General features: G+C 36.8%; 1 protein-coding gene across 1 annotated transcript in view; it reads right to left on the reverse strand.

Annotated features, from left to right (window-relative positions):
* Nucleotides 1-17,843, reverse strand: part of LOC129745438 (putative odorant-binding protein A10) — a 102,651-nt gene extending 84,808 nt beyond the window's left edge. Inside the window, exon 1 of the mRNA XM_055738515.1 lies at nucleotides 16,946-17,843. Within this exon, the coding sequence (XP_055594490.1) occupies nucleotides 16,946-17,138 (193 nt within the window). The 5' untranslated portion in view covers nucleotides 17,139-17,843. The remainder of the gene's footprint in view (nucleotides 1-16,945) is intronic.
* Between the last annotated feature and the right edge of the window lie 806 nt (nucleotides 17,844-18,649).

Here is an 18,649-nt window from a genome sequence, read left to right on the forward strand (position 1 = left end):
TAAGAAGTCAATCTTTGCTCAAATTTATCATGCCACGTGGGTCGAGAGCGAGAGGCCATCATCCTTGGTCGGATCCTGCTTGGGTGCTTTGGCCTGGCCAGGGAAGTTTGAACTTGATACGTTTGCTGGCAGTAGCAGTGTCAGCCACTTTTGAGCATCTTAAGTGATAAACCTTTTTCTTGTGGTTGGATGGCAGCACTGCAAAAAAAAAAGGAATAAAACTACGACCAATAAAAAATTCCTTTTTTTTTAATATCGTTGACGTTATGCAACTCAAGAAGGGATTGGAATTCTAGCTTGTCTCTAGACGATATTGGAAAATTCCTTTCAAAGATGTTTTTGCGTACGTTCTTAAAAAGTTTATGGTGTGTCTTGTGCAATTGAATGTGTCCGTCTTGTGACATAATCGGGAGATTAAAAATGACAAAAATGACAAAAAAAAACCTCAGGTTGCTTCAGTCGTGCGATATTTAATCGAGGCGGGTGTCGGTTTCGTGTGTTGTTAACTACGGAGAGTTTTGGGCGCATCTTCACCATCACCAGATAGTGATCTGACTCGATGTTAGCGTCTTACAGGATCTGACGTCGATGATGTCCGAGAAGTGTCGGCTGTTAATCAAAACGTTGTCAATCTGTGATTGCGTTTGGTACGGTGATCTCCAGGTGTACCTGTGTGGGAGGCGGTGCTGGAAAAAGGTACTACGTACGGCCATTCGTTTGGAGGCGGCGAAATCTATCAGTCTGAGGCCGTTTTCGTTGGTCAGCTGGTGCACACTGAACCTTCCAATTTTCGGTTTAAATTCCTCCTCCTGGCCGACCTGAGCATTGAAATCCCCGATGACGATCTTGATATCATGTTTTGGGCAACGGTCGTATTCACGCTCCAGCTGCGCGTAAAATTCGTCTTTGTCGTCACCGGTACTTCCGAGGTGAGGGCTGTGCACGTTGATGATGCTGATGTTGAAGAACCGGCACATTGCTGATGTTGATTCCCAACCGGCACATTCGTGGGTTGATCGGCCTCAACCCGATCACGCGCTTTTGCATCTTTCCCATCACTATAAAAGCTGTTCCAAGCTCGTGTGTGTTGCCGCAGCTCTGGTAGATGGCACGACCATCTGGATACGTTCGTACCGTGGAGCCCTTCCAGCATACCTCCTGCAACGCTACGATGTCGAATTTGCGGCTCTTCAATTCGTTGGAGAGCACGTGGGTACTGCTCACAAAAAGCTCGCAAGGCCCGCAGCTAACCCCACTATCTCGCAGAAGGACCGTCGTGATGTTGCTGTTTTGAGTCCCGAACACCACCAGGACGTTGTTGCACTCCGCACGCCGCCCCTGACATGGAGAACAGACGCATACGAAGCAAGGTTGCCGAAATCACAGAAAAATCTGTAATTTCACAGAATTTTGAGCAAATTTTCATCACAGAATCTGTGTCACAGAACACAGAATTTTGAAATATTCACAGATTTCCCAGAATTTTTGAATTTTGAATCCATTTGGAAATTATATTTTTTTTGGTCATTATAAAATTTAGATTTTTTACCTTGAATTAGAAATGTATGATAACATTGGTAATGTTAATTAATTTTTCCCAACTAAAATGTTAAAAAGACTCAATTTATCATGAATTTTCAATGAAATTGAAAGAAATGGCATCACAGAAAACCATCACAGAATTTTTGGGTAAAACCACAGAAAGTCAGAATTTTTTTTCTCAAAAATACAGATTTTTTCGGCAACCTTGGTACGTATCCCCCTAACTCAGTTTGCATGCGACCAAAGCATCCACAGGCGTTGGGTACCCGATCTCCACTAAGGTTGCTCGCACCCCAGCTATCACCACGGGGAGATAAAGAATCGGAGTTGCAGACAAGAGGTGATTTATTTATTTATTTATTTTATTTGGATCCTACCCAAGCAACCAAAAGTCGCGTTTTTACTTAAAGATGGAACTCCGAAGTTCACATTTGGCTGAAAAAATGTTTTACGGGAACTTCAGGTGACTCTTGTCGCGTAAAAGTTACTCAGGAACTTCCATCGCCCTTTGAAAGGTTAAACTATCGATAACAGAACTTCTAGGCGCTTTCAATGGAACTTCTTTCAAGAAGGTCGATAACGTTCGCGTAACATTCCAAAACGCACCATTATGATACTTGAAGGTGTTTTAAAGAACCTATATGGGAAATCTAAGCGACATGTCAAAAATGTTTTTCAAGAAGGTCGATAACGTTCGCGTAACATTCTAAAGCGTACCATTAAGATACTTGAAGGTGTTTTAAAGAACCTATATCGGAATTCTAAGCGACATGTCATAAATGTTTTTCAAGAAGATCGATAACGTTCGCGTAACATTCTAAGGCGCACCATTAAGATACTTGAAGGTGTTTTAAAGAACCTATATGGGAATTCTAAGCGACATGTCAAAAATGTCTGTCAATTTTTTGTCATGGTATTTGTTTTGTTTATATCTGTACTGATATTTACAAATGGAATTCAAGATTTTTTCGAATTTTTCTTATAAATGTTAAATAAGATATTCGAATAAATTTTGATGATGCGAATTTTTGTTTTGATTCATATTGTGTACTGAAAGTCCTTTGAACGAAATAAGGTACCTTCTATTGACCAACCCACTCAATCATCTCAAATGACATTAAGTTTAAATACTAATCATTACAGTGGCAATTAGCTATTGATGGATTGGTCGAGAGGCTGGTGAGTTTCATTGCAACCTAGAGAGCAGCGGTTCAATTCTCTAGGCGTGTAAGCAGCTTTTGTAATCAAAACAATATAATAAAAATCAATGAGATAGACCATGATAGACCGGCAACCTAGCAATCTGACATGTGGTTGTCAGAGCAATCTGTCACTCGGATTTTTTTTTCGGCGCGTAGAAGTTTCTTGACATTCTCTAAGAAGCTGAATAGCGTTCTCTTCAGCCACCTAAACGAACTTGAAAGTAGCTTTAAGAACTTAAATTTTGGGCTGATTAGCATTCTCTTCAGACACAAACGAGAGCTGATTAAGCTTCTATGGAACCTTTTTAAGGGAATTCTGGTTGCTTGGGTAGGCTTTAACCTTTTATCTGAGTTAAAACTTAAATTAACACTCACTTCTTATTTTAATTTGTTGTAAAACAACTTCTAACACTAGTTTTAATTTGGTATCTGGACATGCTCAAGTTGATATCTTCGACATATGCGTTGTAGAGTGCCATCATTCTATACATAGGGTAGGTGTACCCTCCTCCGTCGTATCCCTCTTATTCGTCTTAATTCATGAATGCATGTTTTAGAGCCGAAAAATCACTTTCCACTTTAATAGGCTACTTCACATGATAAACTTACGCCTGTGAATTTATTTTCTATCACAAATTTGTCACTTTTGAAACTTTTTTTTTGAGATATTTGATTTTGAAATCTCGAAGTGAAATTAATTATTGGCACACTCCGCCATATTGAAAGACGAACTTAGTGATCCCCCCAACGTGTTTCTTTGTTTTAACGCTTCCTGTCAATGCATATAACAATCAAAATCATCAAATTCAACAGAAAAGTGTTGATATAAAATTAGAAAAATGATTTCAAACTAATCTGAACTATATAAATTTGTCAATATTCGATTGAAATCGAATCGCTCGGGCCCCATAATTCGTCGTAATTTTGCGACAGGAATAGGAAACCGTTTTGCAAGAATTGAGATTAGACCGGTTCATTTTTACTATTTTTTGCTGACCACAGTCGAACTCATAAAGAATGAACATAATTGATTTCTAAGTAATCACAACACAATAAAGTAATTTTGTTTATGTTGAAGCTAAGAACTAGAAGCGCTGGGAGATAAGTGCAAAAAGTCTTTTTATATTAATAAACTACTTGAATGTATTCAGCATTGCTTATAATGCATGGTTTTAAAGGAACATAGAAATGATGGCTTTTTTAGCTAAGTGGTTGGTGTTTTATAAATTATTTACTAACAGTACCGTGCATAATTAAATAGACGTTTGAGTGCACGCAAGAATATCTCCAACTTCACACATTTATAACGTTCAACTCCAATGACATTGTTTCTTCATAGTTTTATATTTTAAGATATGATTATTTTTGGTTCGATTATCTGATGACACTAAACCTCTCTCAAGTATTTGAAAAATTATATGCATCAATTATATGAAAATTAGACTTTTTCTACTTTTTTCATTCAAACTGCAATATCTTACATACGACCAAACGCTTTGCTCTACAGAATGTTCACTGAGAGATCCTTGAGAACTTAAACTTAAACTTCTCCAATTTTCAGAAATTTCCTAAATGGGAATCAATAACTACTCGAGGACAAAAAAATAAATTCCTGGACCGATATTTTCGATTTGTATTGAATTTTGACGAAGCATGGAAAATCGATGCTAAAAACTCCCGTTGAAGGTCAAAATGACAAGAGAATTTAGATGAATGAATAATTTAAACATTGAAATAAGAGTTCACGAGTCTCTGGTTTGGATCTCAATACAAGTTTGGATAAAAAAAATCGGAAGATATGATTTTTTGTACATAAAGTCGTTTCAAATAAAACAATATCGAACCCCTTTTTTATGCTGATTCCTACCCTAGAAGTTTTAAAACTTGACTCATGTTTGCTTCATTTTTTATAAATTCTCAGTCAATTTTCAACAATAGATGTTTTGTCATTGTTGACATATTACGGTTTAAATGAAAACGTCGAAAAGTTTTATCGCTCGTAAAAAAACTTGAATAGATGAGCTGAACCAGTCTAATGCGCATTACACGCATCAACGTGGCGTTGCTTTGTTTCGATATCCTTCGCCAGGGTTCCCACATGTATAAGAAGAATACACATGTTGACAAAACGCAAATGTGATTCTGCCTATCCTCAAATGTCTTACTATTCAGTCTCATTACGTAGAAAAGCATATAGTTTCATTAAAAATGTTGATGTTCTTTAAATATGGGTAGTTTCTGTGTAAAATTGCGCATTGTAATTTGTGTTAAATGTCTGTATGAATGTTATGAAATTTTATCGTACAGACAAATCCTGGATCATGGCAGCCCAGTCCATTGGAGAGTGTGTTGGTAGCAAATAGATTTGCAGGGTGGATTCAATTTTAAGATCTAATATTGTGCTGCCTGCAATTGCCTTAGCCAAGCAATGGTACCTAGCTACAATAACGCTACCTTGGGATTTCTTGGCAAGACCATTTTATTGCGGCTTAGATCTCATTCGAACTTTGCAGTTATCCTGCGCGGTTGATCCGTGCGAAGTAAATAATAGCATTTGCATGAACCGCAACCGCAAAATTTTAAATGTATTTCTGAAGAGGGTGGAATAAATTGAGACAATTTCGGTCTCCTTGTACGACGGAATTAGGAACCTGGTACGACAATTAAGGAACTTGACTGAGGAAAATAAATCATAAATTGACTAAAAAGTATGTAATGGATTGATCTATTTCCTACATAAAACAGTATTAGAAATATAGTTCAATTACTAAAAATCAGTTTTAAACCAACGTGGAAGGCAATTCTATTGAAATAATGAAAACAGCTTCCTTAAGCCGTTGTCTTAGGGTCCTTTACCCTAGGTTCGTTTCGCGCGTAATTCTGGATCCTATTTGTAAGCTGAAATGGCCTTACGCTGCGCAAACTGCTGCGTCCTTCGTTGGGCGATATCTGGGAAAGCATATACGGCGAATAATACCTTCCACTTGCTAAATCCTTCAGAAACAATACATCGATTGATTTTCTACGATTTTCGAGCGAATCTAATCCAACCAACATGCACAGAGCACGGTAATCCGGCATTGTGTCTTGCCATCCAAGGTTTCTCAGTGCGTATTTGAGGAATTTCTTTTGGACTCTTTCTAATCTTTTAATGTGGACATTGTAATACGGTTGCCAAACAATACTTGCGTACTCAATTGTTGTACGAACTAAACCAACATAGATTTTCACGATAGTATATGGGTCATTCAACTCATGACAAATTCTGCTGATCATTCCAAACATAGAGTTTGCTTTGGCTACCACTTGTTCTATATGTTTCGTGAAATTTAGTTCTTTGTCCAATTCAACTCCAAGATCCTTTACCGATGTCTTCCTAGTAATTATCAAGCTGTTTTCCAAGCGATACTCGTACATAATGTTCGTTATTTTGCGAGAAAATGATATAACGTTGCACTTGGATACGTTAATTTTCAGTCCATGGCTTTTACAACATTCTGAAAATCGGTATAGCGCATTTTGCAAAACTAAGCAATCTTTCGGAGAACGAACGGGAAGGAATATTTCAAGATCATCTGCATATATCAGCACAAACACGTCCTGTAGAACCTCGGGAAACTCATTCATAACAGTGATGAAAAGAAGGGGTCCCAAGGGACTCTCTTGTGGTACACCGCTGTTAATCAAGAAAGTACCGGATCTGACGTTTCCTAACCATGGGTACATATGGTCGTAGACAATGCTCTCAAAAAGCTTGGGTATGGCAGAAAGAATAGCGACTCCACGATAATTTTCAACAGGAAGCTTAGAAGCAGATTTATGTATCGGTATAATATGGGAAATCTTCCAAAACTTCGGAAAAATTCCCTCGTTGATAGAATCCAAAAAAAGGCGATGCAAGGGTGCTTCAAGCCCACCAACGCACTTTTTTAGGAGTGAGTTAGTTATTTTCCTTCTGACGTCTGTTATCGATATTGCCAGCTCGGGAATAACATTCACCGGAAGCTCATACTCGAGATCTGTTCCAGTAGAATTCGAGCAGTATACGCTTTGAAAATATTTTGCAAATAGTTCAGAAGCCTCTTCTAAATTGTTTGCATTTTTAGAGCAGTAGGGTAAATGAGCCTAATTTCGCTATATTTTGTCAGAGGTTTTTAGATTTGATATTATTGCGCCGAATCTTTAATACTTAGATATACAATTTTTTGGTAACTAAATTCCAAATGCAACACTTGTTTAACTTTTATTTTAATATTATTGATTAAAATTATCATTTAATGATAAAAAAAAAATGATTATGCCATAGTTTCTCACATCGTGAGAGAGTTTTATGAAGTTTTTGAATCTCATAGAAAAATCGAAACATCGAAATTTTTACATCTTTGATGCCGTAAAAAACTTTACACAATGGGAATTATTATCCTACATCAACACTGTTGGTGTATGAATATTTTTCGAACAATCATTTAATTTTTTAAAATAAATATTTTTAAAATTCCGTTACCAGTCTGGGCTAAAATGCATCGACATGCAAATCAACCATTCACAGTTTAAATCTTGTTTCCATAAGCTAGAATATGATGTAAGATTTTTGTAGTATTATTTATCCCTAAATGCATCAACACCCTTCTGCTTTCTTTTAAAAGAAAAAATATAAACTTTAATTCTAACAAAATCTTAAATAACTGCAGATCGTGCTTTATGCGTAACAACATCACAAATATGTTAAAAACTTTTCAAAATTTTTTGTTTGATTTTTCATTAAGAACAAAGGTTTATGCAACTTAGATACCCCTTTTTCTTAGTAGGGTGAAAATCGCATGTTTTGTAAATTTAAAAATAACTGGTAAAACCAATTATTTTTCTGACTACGTTAATTTGATGTCCCATTAACCTTAAAACTTTTTATGTACAAACGGTAGGATTATCAGTGGCCATTAGGGTTTAAGAAGCAATTGAAGTTGAAAAGTGTTGCATGATGCCCCAAAAGACGGTATACAACATAATTTATTGAGATTTTTTTTTAATTTTTCCTTTCGATTCTGTTCTCGTTAAGAAGCTCTCTGTAACTTGATGGTTTCCTTCTCTGTCGCGAAAGGTGCGTTCCTTACAACCTTTCGAAAATGTTTTTTCAACATTTTAAGCTTTGAGATATACTGAAGTTAAAAAAAAATCATGTTTTATTAGCTCAAAACAGTTTATTTTTACAGATCGGTGAAAATTATGTTAAAACACTATTCTTTCAATCAAATTTATTTCAAATACATTCTATGACTTTGGAAAACTTTGACTATGTCCATAATTAGGAACACATTGAAAATAGTGCTCCTAATTGTGGACATATGTTTTTTTTAGTTTTTACACGAACAAAACATCGTTTTAACATACTTATTTCTTAAATCATGATAAAAAACAAACCGACAAAAAATTTCAAAAAAATCGGTTGACAAATTCAGCTTTAATCTTCTATTTCTAAACAGGTGTTTTTTTAAGAAATTTGCTAACAATTCCATTCAATTTGGACATACTTGGAAACAATCCGGATTTTACGAAAAATCTTGAGAATTTGAAAGCTAATTTGTTTGTAAAATGAAAGTTCACATGATTCTTTAAATTATAATTTTTTTGATAATTGTGATAAGTGAAAAATAACGTCAAAAACAGGCAAAATCGAACAGTATGTTAACATTAGGTACACATGCCACATTAGGAACACTTACCCTACGAAACATTTTTCGGTATTAAATTAGACTTTCGTTTGGAATTACAATACTTCCAGAATCGTTTCGGTTCAGTTTGAATATTTCGTTGAAGATTTACAAAGTACGAACATCGCTGGGCTCTATGCGGGCTTTTAAATGCATTCACCGCAACTCGATATGCGGTTTAATCAGACTGAGTTTTAGTTCTACGGTATCGATTATGTTTCCTTCGTTTGTCCTTTAGGAGGCGTATTGTGTCAGCGTCAAACCACTCCGGGTATCTGGGGCTGCCTGATTTGAATTTGGTTATTCTACAATTGTTAAGCAATATGCCGTAAACGACAGTGTAGAACAACAAAACATTAAAATCCAATGCACATTCAACCGAGCGATAACTTTCGTTAATGTTATCAAAAACTCCAAGATTGCTCAAAAATTCTAGCATAGAACGTTCACGTGAATTAGCTATGTCGTATACAAAATCCTCGGGTTGTATAAACATCGTGCTCCATTCAACCTCTAACAGTGATTGACAGCGACCTCATTGAAATGTTTCATATCGATCATTACCTTATGTTCATGCGCTGGCGGTGTGTCTTCGTACTGGAGTTTATCCACATTGACTCGTAACGACATTGCTTTATGATGCGCCTCGTTCTGTATTAGCGGTGTAGTTTCTTCGATTTGACAGCACTCTACGTCATTCGTGAATAACAAATCAAGAAAACGATTGTTTTGATTCGGGATTCCGCAAACTTGAAACAGATCAGGTGCAGCCATATCGTCTACAAGAATAGCTTCTTCTGGTAAGCGAACGTTGCTCGGTAAAAGATGAAGATCAGAATCTTTATCACGATACCATGTAGTATTTCTTAAGTTGAAATCACCTACAATAATCGTTGATATGATCACTACCCAAAGGTTGGGTGTATGGGGTCTCGAGTTGCACATTGTCTACCGTTCACTAGCCAAACCACCTCCTGACCACCTGAATATCCACCTCAAATACCAATTTTCATACCGATTTTTAGGATTTCCATACCGATAAAAGATTGTTTGGGTTTCATACCGATGCCGATAAAATTGTGGCTTCACTGCTGGTGATAGAGAAACAGCAAAGAGATCAATAGTGAGAACACATGCGAGCAGGGTTGCAAACATTTTTTTTTCAAAAATCAGGGAATTGGCGAAATAAAAATCAGGCTACGTGAAAGTAACGGCAATTTAGCTCAAAGTGATGACCTTTTTTTTGGTCATCGCTCCACATTTTCACTTTCATATGTGTTGTGAGTCTGAGCCTACTTGGTTGAATAATTCTACTGCATCAAAGCAATCGAAAGATTCCCTTTAGTTCCCTTTTTTAAAAAGGAATTAAAAAGGAATCTTTCGATTGCTTTGATTCAGCCACATTTTCAATTTTTCACTTCAGCTATGGTACCTACTCCAATTCCTTACTACCCATTGTTCATCACATTCGCAAAAATCAGGCAAAATCAGGCATATTTTCAAAAATCAGGGAAATTCAGATTGTCAGGCAGAGCCTCAAAACATCAGGCAATGCCTTAAAAATCAGGCACATTGGCATCTCTGCATGCGAGATTTATGTACATGGTGTATCGATAGAAGATCCAGCAGTCGACTGATGGAGCTCGAATTGTACGCGTGCTGGAGCCTATTTCGTCATGTTCACCGTGGTATTATTGGCTAACGCGCCGTGTTGTACTGAAGCGGAAATTGCGGGTTTAAGTCCTGCCCGGTGAGCCGTTGTATCTTTTTCGAAAATTTCATGATATTTACGGCTTACGTTCAATCTTTCTGGGATATCTCATGTTTTCCTAATACAGGCCCCGTTCGTTTTTCGCAACATTCGATTTTGGCAACATCCGCTTTTGGCACATGTGCCAAACGTTGAAAAAAATGTTGAAAAAAAAATTTAGAAAAAAAAACCGTTCGATTTTGGCAACACGGCAATTCTTAAGTACCTACATGAATTGCAGAACAACAAAAAATACATTCTTTTAAGCTTCCATTATTTCAAATGTAAATTGTACTAATTGTTTCCCCCTTTTGAAGATGTTTTTTTTTTATATTTTTTCCAATCCCCTCATTAATCTCCCTTCAATCGCTCACACTTATATTCGAAGTAACGAAATCATGTAAATTGAAATGTTTCTCAATTTTTAAAAACTTCTACCATTCTTTATGAAGCAAAATATCTTGGGCTTTCCAAAAATTATAAAAGACGTTGGGCCTTAAGTGAAAATAATTAGAATTGCCTAACTTATCTAAGCTCTAAGAAAAATTACTTGAATTGTGCCTTAGAAGGAAACTTGCAGCTATACTTTCTGGCATATTTAACTCAATAATATCAAACAACTACGAAGCTTTTAAATTATGAATTCAATGAAGCGACGTAACGACAAATTTCGAAACCACCCGCACAGGCTTACGGTATCTATGTGATGGCGCTAAACTGCAAATCACCAAGGAAGGATGATTTTTCCAATTTTTCGCCATTTCGATTTTCGGGATCCGGAACGCCATCAAAGGACCGGAAAGTCGTGTCCCGTCGCGATTGGTTTCACGAAAATAAGCCACCCCCCATAGCCTGGCTAACATCCTATAGGACATAGCTCTTTGGGCCCATCCGCAGCGCAATCAATTTCCGGCGAGTCTGCATACAAATCCCCGGACCCAGGATAAAGACCCGGCAGCAGCTCGGATCAATATGTTCCATGCGAGTGTTTGAAGGGAGCGAAAAAAAAATTGACTGTGTTTGAAATAACAACTACCGAAGGACGACAAAAAAAAATCACACAAAGCAGTTGTCCCAGTTCCACATAACCCATTGCTTTTATTGGATCTGGAAAGTGATGGCCCCGGCAGGATATACGGTTACACTGAGGGCGAAACTTTGGCATGAGTTCGCATTTCAAGGGAGGACACAAATAAATTGGTGACTGGTGGAAAAGTTTGCCGGGTTACACAGCCAATATTTCATCTTTGATTGGAGTTTCAGTTCATTTTTAAAACATTTTAAATTAAAAAAAAAACATCAAACAGGAAAAAAGTTAGAATGAAATCCATGGTACACTTGTTCTACATTACTAAATACTTAATACTAAATACTTATTTGGCTTAGTGATTATTATCACAGTTTCCTGATCTGAAGGTCATATAACTGAATTTGTTTCAATCGCCAATTGTTGTTTGTTATGACTTGAGATGACAAGAATGAGAGGTTAAGAATGACAAGAGATAGACTATAGAGTCTGAGGATGGTTGAGTGGAAGTAGAGCGAAACGTAAAAACTTGCAAAATTATCAATAAACTACATCAACGAAACGAACAAACTCTATCTGCACCAACCCCCCTAAAAATAAAATATATCCATATGTTCTGAACGATTACATTCAAAGTTCATATTACAGTATTTATACTATCTATAAACTGAAGGTACTGTGACCGGCACAAATAAAATCCACCCGTCTTTTTAATCTTAAAATGCCAATATTTTTTTTTCAGTTTCACAAAGGCTCTTGTATTTTTTTTCTCAACTCAGTAGCAATAAGTTTACCGAATTACATATTTTTAGGGTATGATATTAAAAAAAAATCCATGGTTTATCTGAAAATTTTCAACTGAAGGGTTGATTGAAAAATAGAGAGTTTAAGAAGGTTAGAGAGTTTTAGAGGGTTTGAGTTTGAAAAAAAAAATCGCGATTTGAAATGTGAATTTTTCATAAGGGAAAAAAAATTAAGGGTTTATGTTTTAATTTTAATAATTGTATGTATGTATGTATGTAGTTAAACCCATCAGTGGCTGATAAGTCTTTCGACCCGAGTCGGTACTGGAAGTCTCGATCGCACGTTCAAATATTGTCCGTGCTTAACTCACCAACAATATTTGCAGTGCAACCAAGGGGTCCGTTACCACTGTTCGAAACAAATTTAGAATTATAAAAAGGAACCATAATATCCTTCTCATGATTCCATATTTGCCGAAATACTCCGGCTGCTTTCTCAAGCAAAGAGGGAGAACTCCCATATTTGAAACGTGTGGCGAAGCTGAGCCGTAAACTCAAGTAAGAGAGCGTCACCTGCTTTTTGATGTGACGGGGCCCCCCAGGAAATACACCCGTCTGCCGAATATGGGTGACGTGGCGACGAACGTGTTAAATGTATCATAATACATTTTAAACATTTTACCTTATTACCATATAAATAAAAATACATTTTAAACATCTTACCTTTTTACCATTTGAAAAGGATACTTATCTTCAAACCATAAAAGGCATCGGGAATATTTAACAGGTTTGACTGGTCTCAGCATGCCAAAACTGCTATAGCGATCGTTCAAACATAAATTTATTTCCTACACCAGCATGTTCACCAGTTTATTTTGAAAATAACATTCAAAATAGTATTGCAATTTTAATGTTCATGCTTCCAACTTGATGTCTTCATTAGGTAGCATCCAAGGATATGAACTAAAAAACACTTTTCACTAATGCCATATTCGTTTTCATCTGGTGGAAACATGGTTGTGCACCAACTGCTGTCAACTTCATATAAAAAAAACGCTTTGACAGCACTTGGTGCACTACCGGTGCACCACCAGAATGAAAACGAATATGGCATAAATGTGCAAAAATGCAACCACAACCCCTCGTTTCATTCATCCGTTTTTTGGGAAGCAGGATACGAATTTCAACCAGGTGAACATGGAGTAACTTATCCTTATCCATAAGCCTTGCCCATGGATCTGATTTCCGTGACCCGAAAAACTCTCAGCACTTTAAGTTCACAAAAATCCAATGATATTCACTTAATTCACTTAATTTTGAAACATAAGATTTTAATTTTTCTCTTTTCATTTACTGCAGCGCCCCTAGTTGTCACATCGCAAATCTATTGACAGTGTTTTGATCCGGATGGTTTGTTTACTTAGTGGTGAAAATTTCATCAAGATTGAAACAGGCAGTCAAAGGTATCGACGATGGAACGCGAAAGGCGAGAGAAAATTCTGCACACTCACGTAGAGAAACCGACGTGGTCAGGGGTAAAGATCGCCAAATTTCTGCATCCAAAATCGACTATAAATTTGGTGCTGCAACGTTACCGGGAGACTCAAACCAGGCGTAAAAGTGGAACATACGACCGGAAGCTGCGAGCAAAGGTTATTCGCTCAGTTCACAATAATCCTGGAATCTCCTTGCATGATTTGGTGAAAAAGTTCAAGACAAACCACAGTACAGCTCGACGAATTTGTTTGCGAGAAGGCTTGCGGTCGTATCATGCAAGCAAACACCCCAACAGGGCGCTGAAAAAAACCAGGGCAAGGAAGTTGTACGAGAAAGTGTTGACCAAGTACAACGGATGCATTTTGATGGACGACGAAACTCACGTCAAAATGGATTTTAGACAAATACCCGCCAACAAATTTCACCTTGCGAAGCGTAAAAGGAATGTTGCGGGTAGATTCAAGTTTGTTTTCGCAGTTAAATTTGCTCGTAAGTTGATGATTTGGCAAGGGATCTGTAGTTGTGGGAAGAAGACTGAGATTTTCATCACTGGGGACACAATGAATGGAAATGTTTACAAAGAAGAATGTCTCCAGAAGAGGGTTTTGCCGTTCATTCGGTCCCACAAAGGTCCGGTGAAGTTCTGGCCGGACCTGGCAAGCTGCCACTACAGCCGGGATGTCGTTAAGTGGTATAAGGAGAACAAGATCGATTTTGTTGAAAAAAATATCAATCCACCAAACTGTCCGAATTTTGGTCCCATCGAGAAATATTGGGCAATGTGGCAGAACCATGAAAAAACCTGCTTAAATGGAAAAGTGGTGAAACAAGATGGCGAATGAGGTTACCAGCAGTACTGTGCAGAAAATGATTAGCGGTATCACCAAAAGAGTTCGAAAATTAATCCGAAAAGCTGACGAATGTTTTTGATGTGTTTTTTCCTTGAAGTGCAATAAAAACCCTACAAAATGACATTTTTACTTTTGTTGTACGTTATTTCTTTGCGAAGATGGATATCATTACAAGTATTTTTGACATTACTGCAGAAAGTTAAAAAAAAACTTGATTTCATTCACAATTTTTTGGAACCTGCAAAACGATTAGATTTATGCTTTAAAAGTATCTAAAGTTCAATTTGGTTTATTTTATTTTTTTAATTCTTTAAATGAGAAAAAGTAAACAAATAGAAAATTTATGCAACTTTTTTCGCAGCAAAGTTATTTGAATTCTTAAGGAAAGCTGATAAATGACTCAAATCTTTTACTTTAAAATGTATTTTTTTTTTCAAGTTTTGTCAAAAAAACGCAGAACTTCCTTTAATAATTTTAGCCTATTTTGAAAAGTTATTTCAATAAAAAAAAGCTGATAGAAAAATTGCATATTTAGATTTAGGGCACTTGAATTACTCAAAACTACGTTTTGAGTTCATTGCACCTCGGAAAATGTAAATTTTGTGGCCTTGTGTAATTCGTCAAAACCTTTTCAAATGTGATGTTGGGCATTCCGAAAAACAAGAAACACAAAATAAAATTGTAGCTGATGTTTTTTTTCTTGAAGAATATTTCTTATGATATAAATAATTTTTTTTAATCAAAACTTTTAGTAATAGAATAGAGGTTATAAGATTTTAGATTTACATTGATAATTCTGTTGAGCATCATGAGAGGTAAACGAATATTACATGATTTTCAACTTGTCGATGTGTAAAATTAGTATTCGATTAATTAATTTTGCAGTTAAAATGGTTCGTTTCAAGCTCTGTTCTTGTTTAGTAACACTTCTTAATAAAAACCTTTTCTAAAGACGAGGTAGGGTTTTGTATGTCTTATTTAGAGTGTCAATAAAAAAGTCAATTAAATTGCAATTTAAAATTACCAATTAACAATTAGTAGGGGAGAGTGGGGTATCATGGGCCACTTTTTTTTTCTTTACTTCATAACTTCTTTATTATAAAAGATAAAAAGAAAAAAAATAAATGGAAAGCTTTTCTACATTGTTAAGGTATCATTAGGCCTTTTTTTTATTTTTTAAATACATTGATTTCCCGAGTTATGACTGTTTAAAAAAATTAGTATTTTTTTGGAATTTGAAAAACAATGGGGAAACCTGGACCACCTAATCCGAATCGAAAAAAAAGAGAGTCTAGGCTAGTTAAATAAAAGAAGCACATATGTCAACAACATACACAGCTAATTTTTTTTGCAGGAAACCAGCAAAATTTTGCTGGTTTTTGTTCCGCCGACTTTCCAGCAAAATTTCCAGCAATTTAAATTGCTGAAAAAAACAGCAAACGTTGATGCTGGTTTCCATTAATTCAAATTGCTGGAAAATCAGCAATCCAGATCGCTGGAAGCCAGCACTTTCTGTATTCAGCACCAAATTTATATTTCAATTCTAAATTAAATATTGATTACTGCCTGTGCATATAATGAGCAATGTAAAAAAATTTGTTTCTTTCATTTTTAAATTACATTTGTATTTATTTCCAAGAACTAATTTTTTAATTTTCCAACACCGGCTCTGGAGTGGCAGCTTTTTGCCAGAGTTGATCATTCGCCACCCGAGAAAAGAGTTCTGATTAGTATCTTTTATGAAATCTGTCCAATAAAAACTTACCCTTGACTTATGTCTGGTTGCTAGAATATACAGGAAAATAAAAATAATTATATTAATCTAACCAATATTCGTTAAATAGAGTATCACCTTGCTTCAGCGTACGAAAACAAACAAACTCCAATGTGACAACTCGAATGCTGATTTTCCAGCAAACTAGATCAATTGCTGGAAAGTCCAGCAATTTGAAAACCGATTGCTGATTTTTCAGCAAAAATGACAAGAACACAACCGATTGCTGAAAAATCCAGCAATTCGAAAATCGTTTTTTTTTTTGCTGGAAATCGAGGCAAACATTTACTGTGTATAGAAAAACATGCTTACGCAAAGCGACGGAGATGACAGTTGGATTGAGATTTTTATCTCAACACATAGCTGAGTTATTTAGAGTGGCCCACGTTTCCCCATGGCCCACGTTACCACTCTCCACTACCTAAAATAATTAAAAAAATATTTTTTACAAAATCATTTATTTTCAGAAGGTTTAGAAAAGCACACCGGGACAGCTTGTCTCCCATAAAACCGTTTCCCTTTTTTTTTTTTCGAAATATTAAACAAAACGGAAGCACAAGTGTACGTCCATCCAAAACAGATTCGGTTTTCGCCCGAAGTGTTTTACGAGAATGGGATCAAATTCCGTTCGGCACCAGAAAACATAGATACATAAACCGTAAATGTGATTGCCTTCCGGCAGAAAACTACTTAACCTTTCCGGTGAACTGAATTGGCAACACATAACAACATAAATGCCGTCCATTGTCAGTCGGACAGACAGACAGAGACAGAGAGCTGCTCCCACACACGCGCTACGACCATCAATAAACAAACTTTGAGCGAGATGTGATTGCAGACAACAAACAAACCTTTCAATTGCCGTCCCAGCTGATCGCACGGACTTTTCTCCAGGACGCACATAATCTGCCGGCTGACGATGACCTGATTGTTGAGCAGCCGGTTGATGTTCTGACTGTCGTTGGCGGCCACTTGGCCACATTGCTGCAGCAGCATAACGATCGACACTGCGACGGTTAATCCCAAGAGCATCGTTGAACTCATCTTCGCAATAAACTTATCTTCACGTCACTCTTCACTTCACTGATGACGGTGATACGGAACTTCCAGGGGAGTAATTCCTTAAGTGGCCCTACAATTGGATTAATCTTCACTCGACTCACTCGACTACGACGACGCTAACGCAACTTCACATCCATTCACGACCCTGGCCGGACGCGTCATTCAATTCTGAGACTCAAATTATGTTATTGATTTAGGCGGCGATCTTCTTTCTGGACCTGAAGCTGCTAAGTCCTTTACTCTTCTCGAAACCTCCCACGAGACCGACTCCTAGCAGCCAAAACGGCAAAACGGCTGTTTGTGTTTGACAACGAACTTTTCCCAGAAATGGGACCGGATGTTGGTCAATTACAAGTGACGACCAACGTCAGGAACCGATATGGTCATTTACACACAAAAGCGCCAAAGAAACTGGGGGGCCTTTGGGCGGTGTTGTGTTGCCAAACCGGACGTGATATGAATGGCGTTTCCCCTGCCCGAGCCCAGACTTTTCCTCGGAAAAGTCAAAACACACTCTGCAGCTTGCGTGAGGCGGAGGTTTTTCCCCGGAAACGATATGTGTATGTGCGGCAACTGTTTCGTTCGACTAACAACCTGTTTCACGGAACGGAAGCTTCGCGGAAGTCGGAACCACAACTGAATGGGAACTGAACTGAACGGCGGCCAACGGTTGACTGGAGTTCGCTCGGATCGGAGTGATACATTTTAACTTTCTCCATCCGTCCGTCGGTTCCGTACCAGTGATGCCACATAAATAGGGGCTTTTCCAAGACGAGAGGAAATCTTCTTCCGGTGTAGATTCCTGAAAATCGATATAAAAATCGATATTTCGAAACGGTTGAAAAAATCCAATCCAAGGAACAATGTTCTAATTCTTATTCTATTTTTTTTTTTTTTCGTATAAACTGGATTTTAAGCGTTGCAGTCATTCGTCCGCTGTTTGAATATTTTAGTAATCGTTTTAATTTTAACACTTATTTTTTGTAGTTCTTCGATTTCTTGCCATTCTTTCTCAACTGCGCCTTTAGACGGGGTTTATGTTTCATTTATTCTACTTTACTTAGGCACGGTGTCTCTTATGGAAAAATTTTGTTCATCGAAAATTAGCATCGCTAATTTCTGTACCATTCGAAAGCTGCGACTTTCCCCTTTCATTTGAGCCCAAATTTGAAATAATCCACCGGGGGGTCTAGAACATGAAATTTTTTGAATATTTTTATTGATTTTTTTCAAACACAAAATCATACTACTCACTATGAAAACGCTGGTCATACCTTTAGCGTTAACACAACTGCATATGTCGATAATATCATTTAATAGGAAATTTTTCTAGCTACAACTATGTAGAAGACATCTGTGATACAAATTGAGAAAAAAGAGTTGGAATGTAACAAACAATGATAATAATTTCATTTTAAAAATTCTAATAAAACTTCTCTTCACTGATGGTACTCAGATCGGAAATAGAATTCAACCAACTCAGATATTGATTG

The sequence above is a fragment of the Uranotaenia lowii genome, chromosome 2, assembly GCF_029784155.1.
Source record: "Uranotaenia lowii strain MFRU-FL chromosome 2, ASM2978415v1, whole genome shotgun sequence".
Classification (NCBI taxonomy): domain Eukaryota; kingdom Metazoa; phylum Arthropoda; class Insecta; order Diptera; family Culicidae; genus Uranotaenia; species Uranotaenia lowii.